The 24,958-nt window shown below is 42.2% G+C and overlaps 1 protein-coding gene across 6 annotated transcripts in view; it reads left to right on the forward strand.

Annotated features, from left to right (window-relative positions):
* The window catches only part of rims2a (regulating synaptic membrane exocytosis 2a), a 908,436-nt gene that overhangs the window by 82,827 nt on the left and 800,651 nt on the right, over window positions 1–24,958 (forward strand). Inside the window, exon 1 of one of the 6 annotated variants that reach the window (XM_059646025.1) lies at window positions 12,833–13,014. The exons of the other annotated variants lie outside the window; for them this stretch is intronic. Within the exon in view, the coding sequence (XP_059502008.1) occupies window positions 12,998–13,014 (17 nt within the window). The 5' untranslated portion in view covers window positions 12,833–12,997. Of the gene's footprint in view, window positions 1–12,832; window positions 13,015–24,958 lie in introns of those variants that run through there. 6 annotated transcript variants of the gene reach the window in all.

Genomic DNA, 24,958 nt, shown 5'->3' on the forward strand with positions numbered 1-24,958 from the left:
AACATCAATTGCAGCAGTTCAAGAAGGAAGCTCACTGCTACTGTGGGTCATTGGATATGAGCAATAAATGTTTTTGCCAGTAATGCCACCGTCATTGGCTGACTACAGTGTTCTAGTGTTCATTATGGCTTCACCCAAATGCAGTAAATCAATTAATTTATCCCATGGAGCTAAAAGGCATTTTTTTGAAGGTGTAGGCTTCAGTATTTAATCATAAAGGATATAAGTAGTTGTTTTGGTAGAGTACTGTGACACAACATGGAATTGTATGAATGCTGTATATGAAAGTTATTTATGCCCAAATTCTAAATGAGAGTTCAAAACATGGTACAAATTCGAATTTGCTGGAAAAGCTCAGCAGGTCTGGCAGCATCTGTGAAGGAGAAGAGAATTTGGGTCTGGTGACCCATGTTCAGAATTTAATTGGCTAGGATTTTATCAATATGTAACTATTCCTGTGTTGCTAACTAGCCCTATGTATGCAGGGTAGTTAGATCTTAGTAGGATAATAGGCCGGCACAACATTGTGGGCTGAAGGGCCTGTACTCATAGAGTCAATTGTAGAATTTCTACAGTGTGGAAACAGGCCCTTAAGCCCGACCAGTCCACACCAACCCTTGGAGCATCCAACTCAGGCCCATCCCCCTATAACCCACCTAAGCTATACATTCCTGAACCCTATGGGCAATTTAGCATGGCCTGTCCACCTAGCCTGCACATCTTTGGACTGTGGGAGGAACCCAGAGGATACCCATGCAGACACGGGAAGAATGTGCAAACTCCACACATAGTCACCCAAGGTTGGAATCGAACCCAGGTCCCTGGTGCCGTGAGGCGGCAGTGCTAACCACTACTACTGTCCCGCCATAAACTGTGTTGCACTGTTCTATGTTTTGTGTTCTAGTCACTCTCCCTTACAGGTTTCCCACATAATTGCAATTAAATTTCCAAGTTATGACAGAGTATGTGGGGAACAACAACAGGGGAGGATTTCCATTTGTAAAGTCTGCTGTTAGGTGGCAATGCAACAGCTGTAGTGGGATATAAAATAGTGTGCTAGTCAAACAGTGAGCCTCTGTGTATCCCAGTCCCAACCTTCCTACCTAACTATATTGCAGTTAACATAAGACTTCAGAGCATAAAGGTGGTGTGGATGTTTTTGCAAAATTAAAGTTCACTTGGAAGTATTTATCCTTGCCATTTGTTGAAACTGAGTTAGAGAGTTAAATGTACGGGCATGCATTGTGGTTGGCATGCATTGTTGGTTACAGGGGAGTTAAAGGCATTTCCCTTATTGTGGTGGGGGAAAAATGTTTGGTTGTTAACAATTGAAAGTTCACAGTAGTGTCTAGAGCTGTTCTCATCATTTTGGTGGGACGTGGCTAACCCTGCCATGGTCAGCTGGCCCTTGCTTCTAGATGTTGTAAAGGACATTGTTTAAGGCTCATTCAGTGAAAGTAATTGAATGTTTCAGGTGAACTCAAAGCACTGAAAGGAGTCGACCGGCCAATACCCTGAATTGGACCTGGATTTGGGCTGTCCTGTTACCACCCTTTAGGCCCCACATTTGCTTAACTTGAGCAATTATCCCCACCACACTCAGGATGCCAGGCCCTTCCCACCGCACTCTGGCATTTTCTTGTTTGCACCTTCTGTTCTTCGCTGGATTCCTGTACTTGCTCCATATCTCCAACGCTATCTCGCAACAAGGCTGTCACAACCCTTGTGGGTCCTAAGCTTCTCAGAAGCTGCAACTCTTCTGCTCCCTTCCCTTATATTGATGCTGTAAATCTGCGCAAGGAGAACTGTTGACCTTAGACATATCTGCACAAGGCTAACTATTGCATGCCACATTTAAACAACTATAAACCAATTGTATCAATATTCCTGTGTGCCACTGACTTTGTCCTGAGGGTAGAACCTTATTAATAACTGTCTCATGGTAATTAGTATTCAAAACTTGCAAATGAATGATAGGTACAAACCCACCATAGGCTGGTGTGAGGCTCAATAAACCATTGACCATATCCCTAATCTCAACTTCCTATCAAAATCAAAATTTCACATTATACCTAAGTGGTCTCACATACCAAGTCTCTGACTATTGCAGACTCCGTAAAATGCATAGATGGAATCATTAGGTTCAGAGTGGTGCGGGCTATGATGAGATTTGTGACCACACAACACCAGTTTGTTAGTACAACAGGTTTATTTGAAATCACAAGCTTTCCAAGGGCTGCTCCTTTGTCACCTAATGAAGAAACATCGTTCTGAAAGCTTGTGACTTCAAATAAACCAGTTGGAGTAGTAACCAGGTGTCGTGTGACTTATGAATTTGCCCACCCTAGTCCAACACCAGTACCGGCACCTGCATGTCGAGATTAGTAGCAGAATTGTGCACTATGATTGAGGCCAGTCTCAATATCAGGAGTAACTTGGAGCATTTGTCAATGGTGAATTGTCAATTAAGGGTATTATAGCTGGTTAAATGTATTATTAATGTTCCAACTAGCTGAAATAATATTCAGCATCCTCCCTTACCAAATGGACTGAATAAGTTAGTCATGAGAAATTTCAACATGGAAATCAGATGATTACCTGCTGACTTCAGCTTTTTCTTTCTCTGAAGAGCTTCCACGTATCTCACGGCCACAATATCTCAGGGCATGAACCATCGGCAACAGTCATAAACATCCCTTTGACATTGATATCTGTTCATTGCCCATCCCTCAGGATCCTTGTAGCACTTCTCCAATATCCTTAAAGGTAGCTTAACACAGGCCAACATTGAAAGGCTGCCACAAGAACACTTTGCGTGCAGGGACAGATAGTCAGCTTACAGATTGGACAAGGCTGCACCTCAGGGTTGGAATTGAGTGAGCTGAAACTGAGTAGCCCAGTAGTTAGTGCTGGTGCAGGTGGAGGAAAGGTGATGAGGTGTCATATGTGAGTGATTGGCAGTGCAAGGACCAAACAGAGTTTAGTAATTTGGGAAGTTGGGAGTTGAGAGTGAATGAGGGAAGATGCGGCAGGCAATAATGAAAATTCAGAGCATGAGCTTGGATGGGTTGTAGGTGAATTAGCAGAGTGAAGATGTGGCACCCCTTGACAGAGTGAGGAAGGTCACTGTCCACCTTATGACATTGCTGGCCATGCATCTGCACTGTGGAGAGGGCAGTGACCTGGGTGGTAACTAGGCTGCTTGATTCTGGTAGCATGGTTTCCACTGCTGGACCTTGAGGACGAGGAGACCCATCCTTTGCACTGGTACCTTGACCAGGATCTCCACATCAAATCTTTACGCTTTTGTTGAGCAGGCCAGCTTTAGAATGCCTGCCAGGGGTGCTAGTGTTTTGGTGGATATATGGTGAGTTGTTCCAAAGACAGCATATGGTAAGGTGAGGATGGAATTACACGGTGCCACAGTGGCACGGTAGATAGTTAATGAAGCAAGTTTTTTGGTACCATATGTGCGAAATCTCTGTAGATTTTGCAGTGGAAAGCTTTTCAAAAATCTTGATACAACTCAAACTTGCTGGGCTACATGAAAGATTCAGATTCAAGTCTCTTTAGACCTCTAAAGTTATTGCTTTTTTTCATTTTAAGATGCAACCCGTTTGATAAATTTAACGTCCAAAGTGGATGACCACACATTAGTTTACATTAAAATCTATTTTTCTGTCTACCTAATCTGTCAATACGTCTTCATAATTTTACGCTTTCAGCTACACTATTAGAATGCCACCAATCATTTGTGACATTTCAGTATGACTTTCTATCCCATCCTGAACTCACTAAGAAATGAGTTGAATAGTTAAGCCCCCATCATAAATCTTAATGGCACAATTAGTCACATCATGCCAATTAGAATTTCTGCACTTTATCCTATCTGTCTTCTGCATGATTAGGCGTAATTCACTACCCAATCGGCAGTGGAACAAGTTATCAGTAATTGTAAGTAAGGTATTGGATTAACCCCTTGCAGGAGAACACACATAGGGAAGTAGGACTAGATGGATAGTTCTCCCAAAAGAACCTTAACATTGCAGTGGGCTGAATGGCCTTCTGTGCTGTATCATTCAAAGAGCAAAATACGTGTTGTGATCTGAGTGTTATCTGGTAAGTTGTCAGTCCGTGAGTTCTGGGAGTAAATGGCCGTGGTTTAATAAGCTACAGTTGTTTGAGACCTGTGTCACTTGACGGTGACCGAGGAAACTATGAATATTTGGGATTTTAGCTTGGAGGTGATCGGTTCAAGCAGATGGATTTTGGTTATATTTGGCTGCAGATTAGTAGCTGTCCTGCTGCTCTGATGGTTCTTTTAAATATGCGATCTGACAACTACTAAAGTTTTTTTTTGTCAGTTAATGGTTAGGAAATCAGTCACTGCCAACATATTTGGGCAATGCAGCCTCAGACTGTTTCATTTCATGTGCACCTTCAGTTTTCTTTAACAAAAATTGACCATGCCATAAATGATTTTTTTTAATGTAGAGAGAGAGTTGACAACATTTGTACAAGGTAAGGAATTTCAATCCGTAAAATGTTATACAAAATAAAATGGGCTCAGAATTAATAGTTATTTTGCAACCAGTCCAGTTCAATGCATGCTCATGTGGCGTTTTAGAAAATGGTTTTTCACATAATTATCGACAATAGACAATAGGTGCAGGAGTAGGCCATTCGGCCCTTCGAGCCAGCACCACCATTCATTATGATCATGGCTGATCATCTACAATCAGTATCCTGTTTCTGACTTATCCACGTAACCCTTGATTCCACTATCTTTAAGAGCTCTATCCATCTCTTTCTTGAAAGTATCCAGAGAGTTGGCCTCCACTGCCTTCTGGGGCAGAGCATTCCTATGTCCACCACTCTCTGGGTGAAGAAGTTTTTCCTCAACTCTGTTCTAAATGGCCTCTCCCTTATTTTTAAACTGTCCTCTGGTTCTGTATTGTGTATTATTTTGCACAGGGTGTTGATTCTCCCCGGTAATGGGGAGTAGGTCAGTTATGGTTCCCAATTTCCTGACATTTTGATGGTTTTTTTATTTCTGCATTTTTAATTGGGGTTTTTTTTCTGAACATTCATTTGTGGTTGTCTGTGGCAAGCCATTGGACTAATGAAATGGGAGCATTGGGGTTTATAGGCTGATCAGTCCTTTTGAAACTGCTTATCCACAGAACTTATGATTTGTATTTTCTGGTGACTGCTTCTGCACTTCTTAAGTTAATTTTGCTATAAATGCTGCCATTCCTGTAGTTTGTCTATTTCGCTGTCAGTTTTCTTTTGCCCCGTTCCCTGGTTACTGCAGGTGTTAAAATGACATTATAAAGCATTCTGGCACTCCAAAGTAATTCTGGATCCAGGTGGCTATTTATGTATAACTGAAAGTCATGAAAGCAGAAAGCTATCATTCTTCTTAATTTGCAGTGGGGTATGAGTGATTTGGTTGACTACGTGGACTAGGTCAATATCCTTTTAACGCAGTTGTGCATTTACCTGTTACCAAGATGGTCTTCAGCTTCAAATAGGATCATGCCTTTTTGTACAGCTGCAGCAGAACTCTTAATTCTTGTGCATATACATGCAGCACTGTATTACTGCCCAATCATTCCATATTTTTAGTGCAGTGAGCAGGCATGATATCTCTGAAGCATGATAATTTCTTCTGTTTTACAGTTTGCTTTGTAATTGACTTAGTAAGGGGAGGTTGTGCCTGACAAACCTGTTAGAATTCTTTGAAGAGGTAACAAGTATGTTAGACCAGGGAAACCCAATAGATGTTATCTATCTAGACTTCCAAAAGGCCTTTGATATGGTGCCTCACGGGAGGCTGCTGAGCAAGGTGAGGGCCCATGGTGTTCGAGGTGAGCTACTGGCTTGGATTGAGGATTGGCTGTCTGGCAGAAGGCAGAGAGTTGGGTTAAAAGGCTCTTTTTCGGAATGGCAACCGGTGACGAGTGGTGTCCCGCAGGATTCAGTTTTGGGGCCACAGCTGTTCACTTTATATATTAATGATCTGGATGAAGGGACTGGGGACATTCTGGCGAAGTTTGCCGATGATACAAAGATAGGTGGACAGGCAGGTAGTACTGAGGAGGTGGGGAAGCTGCAGAAAGATTTAGACAGTTTAGGAGAGTGGTTCAGGAAATGGCTGATGCAATTCAATGTGAGCAAATGTGAGGTTTTGCACTTTGGAAAAAAGAATACAGGCATGGACTATTTTCTAAACGGTGAGAAAATTTGTAAAGCAGAAGTACAGAGGGATCTGGGAGTGTTGGTCCAGGATTCTCTAAAGGTTAACTTGCAGGTAGAGTCCGTGATTAAGAAAGCAAATGTAATGTTGTCATTTATCTTAAGAGGGTTGGAATATAAAAGCAGCGATGTGCTTCTGAGACTTTATAAAGCTCTATTCAGGCCCCATTTAGAATACTGTGTCCAATTTTGGGCCTCAGACCTCAGGAAGGACATACTAGCCCTGGAGCTTGTCCAGCGGAGATTCACACGGATGATCCCTGGAATGGTAGGTTTAACATATGATGAACGGCTAAGGATCCTGGGATTGTATTCATTATATTTTAGAAGGTTGAGGGGAGATCTAATAGAAACTTACAGGATAAAGTATGGTTTAGAAGGGGTGGACGCTAGGAAGTTGTTTCCATTAGGCGGGGAGACTAGGACTCGTGAGCACAGCCTTAAAATTAGAGCGGATAAATTTAAAACTGAAATGAGACGACATTTCTTCAGCCAGAGAGTGGTAGGCTTGTGGGATTCATTGCCACGGAGTGCAGTGGAGGCCGGGACGTTGGATGCCTTCAATGCAGAGATCAACAAATTCTTGATCTCAGAACGGATAAAGGGCTACGGGGAGAGTGCAGGGAAGTGGTGTTGAAATGCCCATCAGCCATGATTTAAATGTCGGAGTGAACTTGATGGGCCGAATGGCCTTACTTCCACTCCTATGTCTTATGGTCTTATGGTCAATAAGCACGATTTTCCATGACAGACTGGGAAGTAATTGAAATCATTGACAACAATCTGAACCTACTTACAGAAATTAAAAAAAAACAGAAAAAAATGGAGTAGGAATAGGCCATTTGGCCCTCCAAACCTGCTCTGCTATTTAATATGTTCGCCCCAGACATTTGGCAATATTGTTTGAGTGAAATATAGTTGATTTGTTTTTCCTACGGGTTAAAATCATTGTCAATAGAGGATATTTTGTTGTAACTGTTTTTCTTAGCAAAACAGTAAGGGTGTTCCAAATTGATGCATTCCAATTTAAGTTTGATCAGATCCAGGGAAATCTTTTATGGTCTCCCCAAAACAGTGAGCGAAGGAAATCTTGGAATTTTGCACTGACCTAATCTTCCTGCTAAATCACTGAAGCTGCTCAGATCTGACTAGGATATTCCGTTGTAAAAATAATTGCTTGGCTGTACAGAACTTGAGTATTGTTGGGAGGAAATAAATGAGCAACTGAGCAGGGTAGATGCAAGAATGCCAAATTTCAAAGGGAACAAAAGTTTATACTACCTGAAACAGATGCTGCTGATTGGTGAGTGAACTGCGATTGTTTGAGGTGTTGCCGGGGAGATTGCACCCAGTGAACAGGTACTCCTAAGCTTTTATTTAAATTTGAGAAAGGGCAGGTTTGAGTATGATTGATCAAGATATGCAATAGCCAATACACCAGTACCTGGGGGCACCGGGGTCCCCAGGATTTTAATTGAAAAAGCACAAAGCTGGAAAGATCCCTTTCTTAGAAAGAAGCCTGTATTTGAATATATGTAAAACTTTGCTCTAACATCACTGCTCCCTTGATCTTTGCAACACTAACCACTGCCCTGACTGAAGTTGAATCATGTGTTCCCCTCCCAGTCTCACCTACTTACTGGAAGGATGTTGTAACAATTGCAGTACTTGATTATAAATCAGTCTTAGTCTTAGCCTGTCTATGCCAGGAGGTTGTGGCATTGCAGTAGTTCATTGCAATGAGGGCCAAAGCTGAATGTCTCTTGACACTTGTACCTTCCCTGTACTTCCCAAACGCCAAGAATGGGTGCTTCCAAACTTCTGGTCAAAGTTGATGGTGTTGATAATATATAGTTACAAATGAACATTACCATGCAGATCAAACCAAGAAATCTTTCTCCCATGTTTACAATGCCATTGATGCATAGCAGCTAAATATTTTGAGTATCTGAAGCAAACCTGATCTTTGCAACACATGAAGGTATAAGGTCCTTCAAAGTTCCAAAGTAGTATCTATGGCATACATTACATACCTGACGGAAAGTACAGTGGATGCCAATTGACAAAGAAATTAATGTTTGAGCACGTAATGTCTGCTCTATAAATATAGAGCAAGCATATCATTTCATATTTGATGCTGGCCTTCCATTTACAAGCCAATATCCTGTCTTAATCTTGCACAAGAAACACTAGTGCAGCAACATGAATTCACATCAAAAATTTTTTTAAGAGAATAATTTCAGGAGCAATTCTGTGTTTTGGTGAGCTCTGTTAAAATTTCAGCAATGCACGGGGTGGAATATAAGGTGCTGGAAGTATTTTTTGCTGCCTTTAAAGGCTTTTTCACTGACCAGCTGCTCAGATATGGGCAAATCAATAGGCTTTTCTCTTAGTACAATACTGGGCAAGAAAGGAGAATAAGCAAAAGTGGAACAGATTAGGAAGGAAAGGACAAGTACTTTTACCATGAGGTTGTTTTTGCCTAGAGGGAGCAATTGAGAATAGATCGCAGATGATGCCTTTGTTTCTTTGCACCCTGCCATCCGGAGTTATCCTGGCAGCTGAATGAACTGAGATGGCAGAAAACTAAGATTGCAGATTACCAGTCTGAGATCCCAATGTAGCATTGATATCTTGGTTGGATCATACTCTCACTGCAAAAGAAACTGAAATAGATCAGATACTGCATTATGGCAGGTTCTACAACAGTGCTACTGCTTGTTAGAAAGTGAGTGCTGCAGACACGGCAGAGCCCTATGCTTAGTCGTTGTTGGAATTTGCCATACTCCTTGACATTGAGGGTGGTCCATCTAAAATCACGAAATCGTACAGTCCCTACAGTGTGGAAGCAGGTCATTTGGTCCAGCAAGTCCACACCATCCTTCTAAAGAGCATCTGTCCCTAATTCATATGTTGATATCTATGGACTTGGTCTCAGCAATGGCCATGCCCATAATGACCAGCATAGCGTCCTTCCTGTAGGCTTGTACGTGCAAGTTAAGTATGAGTTTTGATCATGAGTGATTGTTGATGTGTAAGAGTTGGGGACTTGGTGAATTTCCCAGTGGGTGGGACTAATGGGACAGTTGATAGGATATGGAATTGAAGATGCAATGGCAGATCTTGATCATTTGTTTGAGTTGAAAGAACTGCATTAATGTTCTGAGCGCCAAACTCCTGACATTGACCTCTAGTTCTTTCTCTTGCCAATGCCTTCTGAGATGTACCTCAAGGGTCTCCAGTCTTGCTGAGTGTACAGAGCATTTCTTGTTTATTCACTCACTTCTACCAAGATATCCAGTGCAGCAGCTGAAAATCTTGCTCCCTCCCATAGTCTGTCATTGTTGCACATTCCAAATGATCTCGGTATTGCCAGAAGTTACAATGCATCTTTCCTTTTAGGAGGTGCAGGCTAGCTTTAAATAGTTATTGTAATTATGTTGGGGCCTGCTGATGCATTCAGTCAGAATTGCAGATTAGCTGTGGCTACATGCAGGAATCATTATCATGAGCAGTTGCCCTCTTGCTGCGTTATATTGAACAAATGTAGGTGAATCTCTTGTGACCTGCACATCTGTTTTGAAAGGCTGGCCACGTTAGCCCTTTAACACTTTAACATTGTTTGATTTGAAGAATAATTAATCTTTGGAAATGTAAGTCTAGAGATTGCTATCGGCAAATGTCGACAATGAGCTTTTAACACAGATCTTAAGACTGGAAGATAGGGGAGCAGAATTAGGCCATGCAGCATATCGAGTCAGACTGCCATTCAATCGTGGTTGATATATTTTTCAACCCTGTTTGCTTGCACTCTCTTCGTAATCCTTGATTCCCTTACTAACCAAGAACCTGTCTATCTCTCTGTCTTAAATAAACTCAATGAATTGCCCTCCTTAGCCCTCTGCAGCAATGAGTTTGACAGAGTCACCACCTTTTAGCTGAAGAAGTTCCTCCTTATCTGTAAGTTTCAATGAGATCTTACCTCCTCCTTTTAAACTCCATCGAGTACAGACGAGTCCTCAGCCACTTGTTGTATGGTGGCCTTTCATCTAAGGATCATTCTTGCAAACCTCTCCCAGACCACCTTCAACACAGCTCCTCTCCCCTTAGTAATGGGCCCAAAACTGCTGTCCGTATTCCAAACATGGTCTGATGAGAAACTTGTACAGCATCTGCAGTACATCTGTTCTTGTCTTCTGGCCCTCTAATGAATGTCAACATTGCAGTTGCTAACTGAACCTGCATATCATTATTAAGAAAACCCTGAACAAACACTCCCAAGTCTCTTTTGCACTTCAGATTCCTGAAGCCTTTCTTGCTTCGAAAATACACCTCTATTCTTCCTACCGAAATGAGTAACCTCACACCTTTCCCACATTGCATTTCATCTACCAGTTCTTTCTCCACTTGCCTAGCATGCCTAATTCCATCTGTGGCCTCTTTTCCTCAACATTACATGCCCTCTACTTAGTATTTGCAAAATTAGCGATAATGCACTCAGTTCTTCCATCCAGATCAATAATGAGCAAAGTGAATATTTGTGGTCGTAACACTGAGCCCTGCGGAGCTCCACAAGTCACCAATTGCTACTCGGTAAAAGATTTCTTTATCCCTACTCTCTGCCATCAGTAAGTCAGCCAATTCTCTATCCTTGCCAGTATTTTTCTCCTAACACCATGGACTCTTTTTTTCTTATTTAGCACTTTGTCAAAGGCATTCTGGAAACCCAAATAGTAGATGTCATGGGTTTCATAGAATACCTATAGTGTGGAAGCAGGCTATTCGGCCCATTGTGTTAGCACCAACCCTCTGAAGAGCATCCTACCCACCTCCAACCCTATTCCTGTGACCCATTACTTCCCTTGGCTAATTAATCTCGTCTGCACATCTGTGCACGCGATGGACAGTTTATAACCAATCCACCTAACCTGCATATCTTTGGACTGTGAGAGGAAACCTGTGCACATGGGGAGATTGTGCAAACAGACAGTTGTCTGAAGGTGGAAGTCAACCTGGTTTGCAGGTACTGTAAGGTAACAGTGCTAACCACTGTCCTCTGCCTCTCCTTTTTTGCCTAACTTACTTGCTCGCTAAGCTATCTGCTTCAGACCTCTGGTGTATAGTGCATCCGGTTGAAGTGATTTATATCACTTCAGACTTTTCAGTTTCCCCAGCACCAGTGATGGCCACTACATTCGTTTTTGCCCCTGACTCTTAAAATTCAATTATGTTGCTCTTGTCCTAAGTCAGTGCTGGTGGGTTTAGATGGTGCCGTCCTAAGTTTTGGTGAGTTGTATTTTGTAGATGGCACACGCTACGGCCACTCTGAATTGAGAGTAATGAGTGTTTATGGTGATGGTCTGAATCAGGTTTATCCTGGATGGTGTCAAGCTACTTGAATATTGTTGGTTGCACCCATCCAGGCAGAGGGGAGTGTCCCATCATACTCCTTACTGTGCCTTTGTAGATGGCGGGCAGCCTTTGGGGAGACAGAAGCTGAGCTGTCTGTTCCAGAATTCCCAAACTTTTATGTGGTTTTACAGCCACACTATTTATATTGCTTGTCCAATTCAGATTCTTGCCAACATTAACCAGAATGTTGGTAAACAAATTAAACATGCACTAAAGAGGTACGTGTATCAGGAAGGATTGAAATGGTTGAGGCTCTTTTCTTCAAGAAATTGGCAAGCTGAGAGATGACTTTTCGAGTAACTAGAATTTATTGTATTTTGATCATACTTTTGAACTATTCTTTTCTTAAGGTCATGGATGATAGCTAATAATTATTGCCCTGTTATACAACACAGCCTTTCACTATTTATTTGCATAGATGCTGGAGTTCGATTTCAAGCCCATACTATTAATCCAGGGCAATGATTTACAGTTGCAGTTGAAATTAAGTGCCATTCTGGCACTCCATCTAAGTTTTGGACCAACATTGCACCTGTGAACCAGCTTCTCGCTCCAATACAGAATATAGAAAGAATGGATCAATGATATTTCACAATTTTTTTTATAATTGCACGTATCGGTTAAGATTTCTCTTGAGAAATGAAACTGACCTTAGTGTCTGCACACAACCTTTTTTAATTTCTGATTTTTCTGTTCAATGCAGTGTGGTAGCTTCTCAGAACAAAGCAGGTTAGCATTTGCCCACTCTGTACTATAATTTGTTGTGCTCCCTAGAGGAATTGTACTGCTTCAGTTTTATGTTCTGCTGACTATTATCATTGAAATATGATGAGAGCAGGGCTGTAGAGATTTGAATTGTATGTTTAATTTTAAGTCTGAGTTTTAAAGGTATCTTTTTGGATTGGGATTAATACAGAAATTTCAGACAGTGAAACAGATGAAAAACCTGCCCACTCTTCTGCAAGCCATATGCAGCCGCAGCAGTTTGCCATGGATTGAACAAGATGGCCACAGCAAGAAGTATACCTTCTGACAAAAATCTGGCATTATTGACTTTGTCATGTAGTACAGCGTGAGATTGAGATGTGGGGAAAGTGTGGGGTTAGGTGATAAACTGCTTTCTGCTGTTATTGCACACAAATCATAAGAAGACTGCCTAGGAGATGCAGGAAAATTCTAAGACACATACGAATGCTGTTTTCTATCTCTGGGATGAGTGCTGTACACATGGTCAGCATTACTGGATTTTAAACCTGTAAGACTGTTACTTGACAAATCCAGTATTTTTACCTGTTGAAAATTGTACCCATATAATTGACAAAAAGTCATGCCCATCTGGAACAGGTAGGATTTAATATAGTTGCTGGATAATTTTTATTTCAACATTTCAATGGACTTTTGCAGTAATAATAATTTTAAAATGTGTTTCTAATATTAGTTAATAATGTTCAAGTTTATCTTAATATTTGTGAGTTGAGAGACAAGAATTGGAAAGGAAAAGATTTGAAAACTTTCTTGAAACAATGGTACAGGGCTATATTGTTAAGCTGAAAGGAGAACTAAACTCAAGATGAATTAAAATCTGGAATTAATATTTATTTCCATTATTATATTGTGGCTGTTGTGTTTTTCACTTTCATACGTGGTGTAATAGCATTCTGAAGCTTTTCAGATGTTAAAACTTTTTTGCCTACAAAAGAAAACTAAACTAATCAAAGAACCTTGACAACATAGAGGTCTGACAGCTTGGATAGTAGCTTTTCATTTCCACAGAGGTGATTATGGACAACCTGAATCTGTTGAAATTTTGCTTTGCATATTTTTCCAAACAGTTGGAATTAGACTTTTCTTCAGAATAGCTTTATAACATAATAGCCCTGCTGAAATTGTCATATAACAATCTATTATGAGGCTGGAGGTTGAAAATATTTGAAATTATGTTGAACCGAGATTTATTGAAGTGGAAAGTTATCAATCTTGCAATCAATTGATAGTGTGCTTCAATAATTTAATTATACTAGTTTACTCGATATTAAGAACATTACACTCATAGATCTGAATTTTAATTCGAATTGATTAGATGTCAATTTTCAGCTTCTCTCCGTGAGCTCTACTGAGAGATCTCTCAATTTTGGCCACCTTATGCACCCTGTCTCTATGGCACTGTTTTTGCACTCAGCAACAAATGTGGTCATCATCACTATTGGAAACTTCCAAGATTTCTATAGACAGACTCTATTTAAGAGCCACGTTTGCATCAGGCTGATCACTGCCAGGCATGAATTCAGTTTACAGTATAATGGCAAAGAAAATGAAAAATAAAAGCTTCTGAAGGCATGGGTGACTGTTCATTGGAAATAGAAACCCACTTTACTAAGTGTACAAATGCATCATCACCTGCCTGATCCTTAGTTCTACTCTATGATGCAATCCTGACTAAGGAAATGCTACTCCTCCCATAATGTGCAGCAGAGCATAACATCTTACCATTGTTCATTGTGGGAGTATGACTTGTTGAATGGCCTTCAAATAGTGGGAAATGTTTATCAAAGATAAAAATCTAACAAAACAAGCTTCATTTGTTTCTGAATGTAAATCGTGGTTGTTTGCTTTCAAGCAACAACAAATTTACAGTGAATAACAGATCATGTCACCAATTGCCATGTGTTGGAAGCAAGTATCAATTTAGTCCTGTATCACAGATAATGGGAACTGCAGATGCTGGAGAATCCAAGATAATAAAGTTTGAAGCTGGATGAACACAGCAGGCCAAGCAGCACTCTAGGAGCACAAAAGCTGACATTTCGGTCCTAGACCCTTCATCAGAGAGGGGGATGGGGTGAGGGTTCTGGAATAACTAGGGAGAGAGGGGGAGGCGGACCGAAGATGGAGAGTTAACCCTGCAGCCCAATGGTATCAATGTGGACTTCACCAGCTTCAAAATCTCCCCTTCCCCCACCGCATCCCAAAACCAGCCCAGTTCGTCCCCTCCCCCCACTGCATCACACAACCAGCCCAGCTCTTTCCCTCCATCCACTGCATCCCAAAACCAGTCGAGCTTGTCTCTGCCTCCCTAACCTGTTCTCCCTCTCACCCATCCCTTCCTCCAAACCCAAGCCGCACCTCCATCTCCTACCTACTAACCTCATCCCACCTCCTTGACCTGTCCGTCTTCCCTGGACTGACCTATCCCCTCCCTACCTCCCCACCTATACTCTCCTCTCCACCTATCTTCTTTTCTCTCCATCTTCGGTCTGCCTCCCCCTCTCTCCCTATTTATTCCAGAACCCTCACCCCATCCCCCTCTCTGATGAAGGGTCTAGGCCTGAAACGTCAGCTTTTGTGCTCCTGGGGTGCTGCTTGGCCTGCTGTGTTCATCCAGCTTCACACTTTATTATCATCAATTTAGTCCTATTTGGTTTCTTGTACTCTGCTGCAGTACTGTATCATGGTGAAAGTGATGTTCATTCTGCTCAATTGATAGTATACTCCAATAGTTTCATTATACTAGCTTGTTCTATATTAAGAACATTAGACTCATAGAACTGAATTTTAATTGGAATTGATGAAGTGTCAATTTTCAGCTTCTCTCCATGAGCTCTGGCGAGTTATCCCTCTCCATTCTCCTCAACTTCCTCCTCTGAAGATTGCTGCAGTTGCAGCTCTTCAACATCCGTCACATCCCCTCTTTGTCTGCTCCGGTGAACAGAGCACAACATGCTAGGATCATGTGATGCACCCTGACAGACTGGACTGCAAAACTGTGTCAGACTGATCCAGGCATTGGAATTTCACCTTCAGGAGGCATAGCATCTGCTCTATGGTGGCTTTAGTGGAAGAATGGTCTGCACTTTGCATCTACACTCAGCCTCAATCAAGGGTTTATGCAATGGTCAGCAACTGTGGATGCAGAGGGGAACCTTATTCTCAAGTAGCAAACTTTTTAAGCCATATGATCCTTGAGATGAAGCAGGAAATGAATTCTCAAGGATATGGACACCTTCTGGGCTGCCCAAAGCAGACTCTTAAGATGCGATACCCATGATGATGTATTGTTTGAATGTTGACCGAATAGATCCTTTTCTTATTGATGAATTCAGCCATTTTTAAAATGATATTCTTAGCACAATGTGTACAGTCTTTAGAGTCCTATAGCTGGAAGAAGCCAGCTATGTTGGCAAATACTGACAGGCTGCAACACTTACCCTGTCATGGAAAAATCAGATAAATGATGTGAACTGACACAAATTGGATCAATAACAGCCAAGATACATTTGTGGGTTGAGAGGTCTTAGTAGGTCTACAGTGGATCTTTGGAAGCAGCCTGTTGCATAAAAAATTTAGTGCAGCTATCAACTTGACAGTAATTCTGATGGGCTGGCTATCTGCCCTTGAGGGTACAAATCCTGCCCATCAAATGATACAAGTCTGTGACAGTGTCCTGGGACATTGAGTCTATGGCAGCAATAAGCCTGCTAATCCTGAAGAAATGTCATTGAGGTCAATAGACTCTTGACCTGCTGGGCTTGAGATTGGACACTGCCCTTGACCAAGTCTGGTGAGGCAAGCTCATTGACAGTAATCCCTGTTGACGTGACTGAGGACAACTCGGCTTAGATTTTGAAATGTGGCGATTTAGTGGAAACGCATTCAGTGTGTTTGCCGCAAAGTTGCTGGCACATGCTGGAGGCGTGAAATTGATCTAACACAGTGCCATATGTCAATATTAACCCTGTTGACTGTTCACTGCTGGCATATGTGGTAAATTGCCCAGATTTGTCTAAAAAGATGATGAAGAAAAGGTTTTTATATAATGAGTAGTTAGGATCCAAGATGATGTGCCCAACTGAAGGGTGGAGGCCAATCCATGTGAACTTATGAAAAGGAATTGTGCCTTTCTCCATTTTTCTTGTGTTCTGTCCTCCCTGCCACACCACCTCAGGCAGTCTTCCTTGTCTTGATCACTTTGCTGCCTATAAAAAAGGACCCATTCTCACCCTTCATACCTTAATTCATGTCCATTTTACATATCTCTTTTTAGGCTTCTATACCATCTGTTGGATTTATCCCTGCTCTGCCTCTGCTAAAAGTCTACAAATACACATTTTCTAACATCTTTGAGTTTTGAAAATTAGTCTTATTAGCACTGAAAATGTAAACTCTGTTTTTCGTTCTCCACGAATGTTCCCAGACTTGCTGAGTTTCTTCAGCAACATTTGTGTTTATTCTTATGAAAAAGAAATTTGCTAAGTACATGAAGATAAAAAAAATTGCAGGCAAACTGGAAAATGGTGTGAAATGAGCTGGATTGCTGAGCTGCACTTATGGAGAGCCAGCACAAACACATTGGAACAAATCACAGTGTAGCCATTTTCTGATTGAGTTGGTGACATTGAATTTGGATGCATGATTCTTTTGCAAAAGCTCAGGGAGAACCTCAGCTTGGGAGCAGTGGGAATTGTTGAGATTGCGAACAGTCAACAACAACAAAGAGCCATGAAGTTGGACACCGTTTCACATCTCAGAGATAATGGAAACTGCAGATGCTGGAGAATCAGAGATTACAAAGTGTGGAGCTGGATGAACACAGCAGGCCAAGCAACATCTTGCTCCTAAAATTCTGCTTGGCCAGTTGTGTTCATCCAGCTCCACACTTTGTTATCACCATTTCGTGTCTGTCAGTTTAGGGAGAGTTTGGTTGATGGGTCTTGCCATGGGGGAGGCCCTTCCCAATTAGCTTTCGGATGTAGGGAAAGATGAAAATGCATTTGAATGAGGTGAAGATTGTTTTCTCGACTGATATGCAATATAGGCATGTTATTTGTGAAGAAATGTTGAACAGTGTAGACCTGCATTCATTGGAATTTTAAAGAGTAGGAGTTTGGAAGGTTTTGCTTCTTACTTTTAAGAGAGCAGGGGGGAAAAGGAACAGATAGATAGTATAAAGGCCCAGTGCAAAAGGCAAAGGTTTTTAATGGTGGTGAAACAAAGAAGGGATGTGAAATAAGTGTGAATTAAGGTATGAAAGGGAGAGAAATTGTGTCCTCTGCTGAGAACAGGGTAAGCAAGGCCCACTAAGATAAGGCTGTGGGGCATGTGGAGAGAATGCAAGAAACATGGAGAATAAACATAATGTAGTTGTAATAGTAGTGATTGTAACAAGGTCAGCCAGCTGGACCTCCATAGAATATCACTTCCCTGATTGGACCAGATTAACAGCCTGAATCAGGGGGTCCTAGCTGACAGATAAGAACAGAAATCTGAGAGTTCTTTTCTGAGAGTTGGTGCTGAGGAAGCTGGGCCAGTGTCAAAGACTCTCCATGTGTAATTTAAGGGTGACTTGGTGATAGGATACTGGCCTCAAGTTAATTTAGTGCAGATGAGACAAAAGCACACTCCCTGAAGAAATTCACTTGCAGCAGTCATCTTTGAGTTGGTGTAAGTATTTCTGGCATCACACCATTATTTGGGAAACTTCACATGTTCAATCCTGCTGTCATAGTCTATGTCCAGTAAGTGGAAAGAATACATTTTTTCCCCCCAAGCAAATGAGATGAAAAGCAATGAGTAATTCTGCTGAGAGCTTGTGGGCCCACAGCTTTTTCAGTTATGAGGAGTCTAACTTTCCCTGAGGCACCAGAGACTGCAGCCTTTCAAGAGTTGACGACTCAGTTAATGAGTATTATGACTCCAAGCCTCTTCTAATTCTAATGAGATGCTAATCGGTTTTATTCGAAAATTCGAGAACCAGGGCAATCCATATTGGGATTTTTGATGAAGTTAAGACAACTGGAAGAGGCATGTGACTTAGTTTAATATTTAATGAGATGCTAAGAGACTTCATGGTGTGTGCGATTAGTATGTAACTATACAAAAACAGCCAGTAGCTGAAGCTCAACTGGACTTCAAACAGGCACTACAACTGCTTTGTCATTACAAAATTCAGCGAGTGGAGTTTGAGTTGCTGGGTATTCTGATGGAAGTGGACATCCTTGCCAGCCCTACTAAGCTGGGTAACACCACTTGAGTGAAGGGAATGCCATAGACTAACTGGGGACGTGCCCGGAACAAGGGGCACTAGGTGAACCCACAGCAAAACTCAAAACAAAGCCCAGCCTCAGCCAAACAGTTAAAATTTTCTTTAAGATCAGAGCTGGCAAGCCATTGTGGTTGCTGCTGGTATGTGGACTCCAGACAGCAAAAGAATCCATTAGAAATTGAAGTACAGGTCCTCAAGGGTCATAATCTCCGGATTACTGCCTGAGCTACATGCTAATTGGCATGGGAAAAGAAAGTTAGGGAAGTAAACACGTGGCTAAGGGATTGGTGTGGGAAAGAGGGATTCCATTTCATGGGGCATTGACATCAGTTTTGGAACTGGGGGGATCTGTACCGTTGGGACGGTCTCCACCTGAACCAATCTGGAACCAGTGTTCTAGCGAAAAGGATAAATAGAGTGGTCAGTAGGACTTTAAACTAGTGAGTCCGTGGGAAGGGAAGGTGAAAGAGACAGAGAGTATGGAGTTAAACGGAAAGATAGGCAACAGGATAGCATGTGTACAGGTGGATTTAAGCTCGAGGCAGACCAGGAATACAGCAAAAAGGAAGGGCAGCTTAGACATCTTGGGATTTCCAACCTCTCTAATAATTAAAAAGTTAGCATGAAGGCACTTTATCTAAATGCTGGTAGTATTCGCGACAAAGTAGATGAATTAACAGCACAAATCCTCTTGAATGATTATGCTGTGGTAGGCATCACAGAGACATGGTTGCAGGGAGTTCAGGACTGGCAGTTAAACATCCAAGGATTCACAACATATTGAAAAGACAGGGAGGTGGGCAGGGGGGGTGGGATTGCCTTGTTAGTTAAGAATGAAATTAAATCTACGGCACTGAATGACATAGGGTCAGAAGATGTGGAGTCTGTGTGGGTGGAATTGAGGAACCACAAAGGCAAAAAAACTATAATAGCGGGTATGTACAGACCTCCTAACAGTGATCAGGACCAGGGGCGCAAGTGCACCGAGAAATAGATAGGGCATGTCAGAAAGGCAAGGTCACGGTGATCATGGGGGACTTCAATATGCAGGTGGATTGGGTGAATAATGTTGCCTGTGGATCCAAAGAAAAGGAAGTCATGGAATATTTGCAGGATGGCTTTTTGGAACAGCTTGTGATGGAGCCCGCAAGGGAGCAGGCTATTCTGGACTATGTGCTATGTAATGAGCCAGACTTTATAAAAGACCTTAAAGTAAGTGAACACTTAGGAGGCAGCGATCATAATATGGTAGAGTTCAGTCTGCAGTTTGAAAGAGAGAAGGCAAAATTGGATGTAATGGTATTATAGTTAAATAAAGGTAATTAAAGGGGCATGAGAGAGGAATTGACGAAAATTGACTGGAAGCAGAGCCTAGTGGGGAAGACAGTAGACGGACAATGGCAGGAGTTTCTGGGTGTAATTGAGGACATAGTACAGAGGTTCATCCCAAAGAAAAGAAAGATTATCCGGGGTGGGAGTAGACAGCCATGGCTGACAAAGGAAGTCAGGAAATATATCAAAGAAAAAGAGACAGCCTATAAAGTGGCCAAGAGCAATCGGAAATCAGAAGATTGAAATGGCTACAAAAACAGATAGAGGATAACAAAGAGAGCAATAAGGAAGGAGAGGATCAAATATGAAGGTAGGCTAGCTAGTAATATTACAAATGATAATAAAAGCTCCTTTCAATACATAAGAAACAAACAAGAGGCAAAAGTAGATATTGGGCCGCTCCAAATTGATGCTGGAAGGCTAGTGATGGGAGATAAGGAAATAGCTGAAGAACTTAATAAGTACTTTGCATCAGTCTTCACAGTGGAAGACATGAGTAATATGCCAACAATTAGGGAGAGCCAGGGGGCTGAGTTGCACATGGTAGGCATTACAAAAGAGAAAGTGCTAGAAAAGCTAAAGGGTCTAAAAATTGATAACTCTCCTGGCCCCAATGGGCTACATCCTAGAGTTCTGAGGGAGGTGGCTGAGGAAATAGTGGAGGCTTTGGTCGTGATCTTTCAAAAGTCACTGGAGTCAGGGAAAGTCCCAGATGATTGGAAAATTGCTGTTGTAACCCCCTTGTTTAAGAAAGGATCAAGGCAAAAGATGGAAAATTATAGGCCGATTAGCCTAACCTCAGTACTTGGTACAATTCTAGAATCCATTGTCAAGGATGAGATTTCTAAATTACTGGAAGTGCAGCGTCAGATTAGAACAAGTGTGCATGGTTTTAGTAAGGGGAAGTCGTGCCTGACAAACCTGTTAGAATTCTTTGAAGAAGTAACAAGTATGTTAGACCAGGGAAACCCAGTAGATGTTATCTGTCTAGACTTCCAAAAGGCCTTTGATACAGTGCCTCACGGGAGGCTGCTGAGCAAGTTGAGGGCCCGTGGTGTTCGAGGTGAGCTACTGGCTTGGATTGAGGATTGGCTGTCTGGCAGAAGGCAGAGAGTTGGGATAAAAGGCTCTTTTTTGGAATTGCAACCGGTGACGAGTGGTGTCCCACAGAGTTCTGTGTTGGGGCCGCAGCTGTTCACCTTTATACATTAATGATCTGGATGAAGGGACTGGGGGCATTCTGGCGACGTTTGCCAATGAAAGAAAGGTAGGTGGACAGGCAGGTAGTACTGAGGAGGTGGGGAAGCTGCAGAAAGATTTAGACAGTTTAGGAGAGTGGTTCAGGAAATGGCTGATGAAATTCAATGTGAGTAAATGTGAGGTTTTGCACTTTGGCAAAAAGAATACAGGCATGGACTATTTTCTTAATGGTGAGAAAATTCGCAAAGCAGAAGTACAAAGGGATCTGGGAGTATTGGTTCAGGATTCTCTAAAGGTTAACTTGTAGGTAGAGTCTGTAATTACGAAAGTGATTGTAATGTTATCGTTTATCTCAAGAGGGTTGGAATATAAAAGCAGCGATGTGCTTCTGAGGCTTTATAAGGCCCTAGTTAGGCCCCATTTAGAATACTGTTCCCAATTTTGGGCCCCACACCTCAGGAAGGACATACTAGCTCTGGAGCGTGTCCAGCGGAGATTCACACGGATGATCCCTGGAATGGTAGGTTTAACGTATGATGAACGGCTAAGGATCCTGGGATTGTACTCAGTAGAGTTTAGAAGGTTGAGGGGAGATCTAATAGAAACTTACAGGATAAAGTATGGTTTAGAAGGGGTGGACGCTAGGAAGTTGTCTCCGTTAGGCGGGGGACCAGGACCCGTGGGCACAACCTTTAAATTAGAGCGGGTAAATTTAAAACTGAAATGAAACGACATTTCTTCAGCCAGTGGAATTCATTGCCACGGATTGCAGTGGAGGCCGGGACGTTGGATGCCTTCAAGGCAGAGATCGACAAATTCTTGATTTCAGAAGGAATCAAGGGCTACAGGGAGAGTGCAGGGAAGTGGTGTTGAAATGCCCATCAGCCATGATTTAAATGGTGGAGTGAACTTGATGGGCAGAATGGCCTTACTTCCACTCCTATATCTTATGGTCTTATGGTCTAGATCTGATTTGAATAACATTACTCACAGGCTGGTTTTCAGGACAGTGCAAAGCCCACTTATATCTGGTTTGGAACAATTATATTGCTTAGCAATATCCAAAACAGCAATGGTTAAATCGTAACCAGGTTGTAATGGAGATTGATACTGGCCCGGCTGTTTAGGTGATCATAGAACCAGTCTTTACCAGAATTCACTCTGCACTCCAACCCTTAATTTTGTGAAATATCTCAGCTAGACAGAGGATGTATGCCAGGGAATCTTTACCGATTCTGGATACAACTTTTGTTCCAGCCTCTTTTGAGGAGAAGCTTGTCCAGCTACCACTGATCGTAGTAAAAAGTTCAGGCAAGCTTGATGATCGACATTGATTGAAAAAATTCATATAGGTTGGCTCAACATTTTTCGATTAGAACCTGGTTGCCTGAGTGAAGTGCTAATTACATTTCTAAAGGTTTTTTTCAGGATGGTTTGGGTACTCTTAAAGTCAATAGGGCCACTTTGCATGTTGACCAGAAAGTCATTCCACGATTCTGCAAGGCCTGCCTAGTACCATTTGCCTTATATAGGTGGCACTGTGGCTCAGTGATTTGCACTGTTTCCTCACAGTGCCAGGGACCCGGGTTCAATTCCACCCTCAGGCAACTGTCTGTATGGAGTTTGCACAATCTCCCCATGTCTGCGTGGGTTTCCTCCGCGTGCTCTGGTTTCCTCCCACAGCCCAAAGATGTACAGGTTAGGTGGATTGGCCATACTAAATTGCCATAGGGTTCAGGGACGTGTAGATGAGGTGGGTCATAGGGGGTGGATGGGCCTGGGTGGGATGCACCAAATGTCTGTGTGGACCTGTTGGACTGAAGGGACTGTTTCCACACTGTAGGGATTCTATGTAAAGTAGAGGCAGAAATCTGAAGGTTAGAAAGCGAAGAAATCATCAAACCAATTCAGTTTGCAGAATGGGCAGGAGTGGTCAGACTTAGCATGACACCTGATGGTCCAGGGGATTTTAGTGGGGATTTTAAACAAACAGAAAATTGCTTTTTGCAGCTGGATAAATACCAAACCCTCACATTGAAGATTTACATGCAAAGCTGGCAGTGGCACTATCCTTCACGAAGCTGGACATGCATACATGCTTGCAATTGAAGGTAAATGAGGATTCCCAGAAGTATGCACAATTAATACTCAAAAGGGTTTGTAGCAATGTACTGGACTGATACTTGGGGTATCGTCAGCCTGTGCCAGTTTTCTGTGGATGATGGAAATGTTTTACAAGGCCGAACCCTGGTCACATTTCCCTGGATGTTGTGCTAATAGCAATGAAAACCATTAAGGAGCACTTAAGAACTTGAACATTGTCCTTTGTCATTTCTCCCAGGTGGGTGTCCACCTTAGAAAGGAAAAATGTGTTTGAGGTACCCTAAGTCACCTACCTCGGCCACAGAGTTGACAAGACCAGGTTACACACGCTGGAAGTTAAAGTGGGGGCAATTAAAGGTACCCCAGCTCCCACATCTGCACCAGAGCTTTGGTCTTTACTTTAGCTTGTGAATTATTATGGAAAATTCACACACCATTTTCCCTCCATCCTGGCCCCTTTTTATCAACTTAGGATGGTCACACAGCCAAGCCATAGCTTTCAGGGAAGTGGAACAAAAACAGCTATCACTTTCTAAGGTGTTGGCAAACTATGATCCCAAGTGAGATCAGGCATTGACATGTGACGCCTCTCCTTTCAACATTGGGGTAGTCTTAGCACAGACGTGACCCTTTAGGGAGGAACGCCTAATAGTATATGCAACTAGAACTTTGGCTAATGCTGAGTGTAAATTTGACTAGATAGAGAAGAAAGGTTAGGGCGTCATATTTGGAATTGGGAAGTTCCTCCAATACCTTTTACAGACACAAATTTATTATAATAACAGAACAAGGTAGTGCCGCCCATAATGTCAGGCCAAATTCAGTAGTATGCTCTTATATTAAGTGTATATGATGACAAGTTGGAAAACCATCTGGGAGGTCGAGTAGCAAATGCAAATGAATTAAGCCACTTCCTGCTGGCACATACACTGCCAATGGTGCTGCTAGTTGAAGAGTCCATAATGGTTTTAAATTTTAAACAACTTCTAGTCACAGCTGACAATATCAGACTTTGGGTGCACAAAGAAATGATCCTAGCAAAACTGGAATAGCTGGTGTTGATGGGGAAAGTGAAGGGCTGTCACAACCAGTATTTGAACCTTTTTGGACCTGGAGAGACCGGACCACAGTAGGAGATGTCTTATTATTATGGGGAGCAATAGTGATTGCCCCAAGCAGAGGTTGCCACCAGATACTGGCTGAACTCCACCAGGATCATCCAAGGTTTCCAAAATGAAAATTTTGCAAGCAGTTATGTCTGGCAACCAGGGTTGGATGGAAACAAAGCTGCATTGGTGGGACAGTGCCTAAAGTGCCAAAAAGGGAAAAAATTACTGGTCAGAGATAATGGGAACTGCAAATGCTGGATAATCCAAGATAACAAAGTGTGTAGTTGGATGAACACAGAAGGCCAAGCAGCATCTGAGGAGCATAAAAGCTGACATTTCGGGCCTAGACACTTCATCAGAGAGAAAATTACGGGTAGCTGCTCCCCTACATTCATGAATGGCTGGGTAAATCCTGGACTTAGTTACACGTCCACAATGCAGGTTCTTTCACTGGGCCTAATGATCTTAGTTATTGTGGACACCCACTCAAAGTGGCTGACGCACT

Source organism: Stegostoma tigrinum, chromosome 5 (genome assembly GCF_030684315.1).
Source record: "Stegostoma tigrinum isolate sSteTig4 chromosome 5, sSteTig4.hap1, whole genome shotgun sequence".
NCBI lineage: Eukaryota > Metazoa > Chordata > Chondrichthyes > Orectolobiformes > Stegostomatidae > Stegostoma > Stegostoma tigrinum.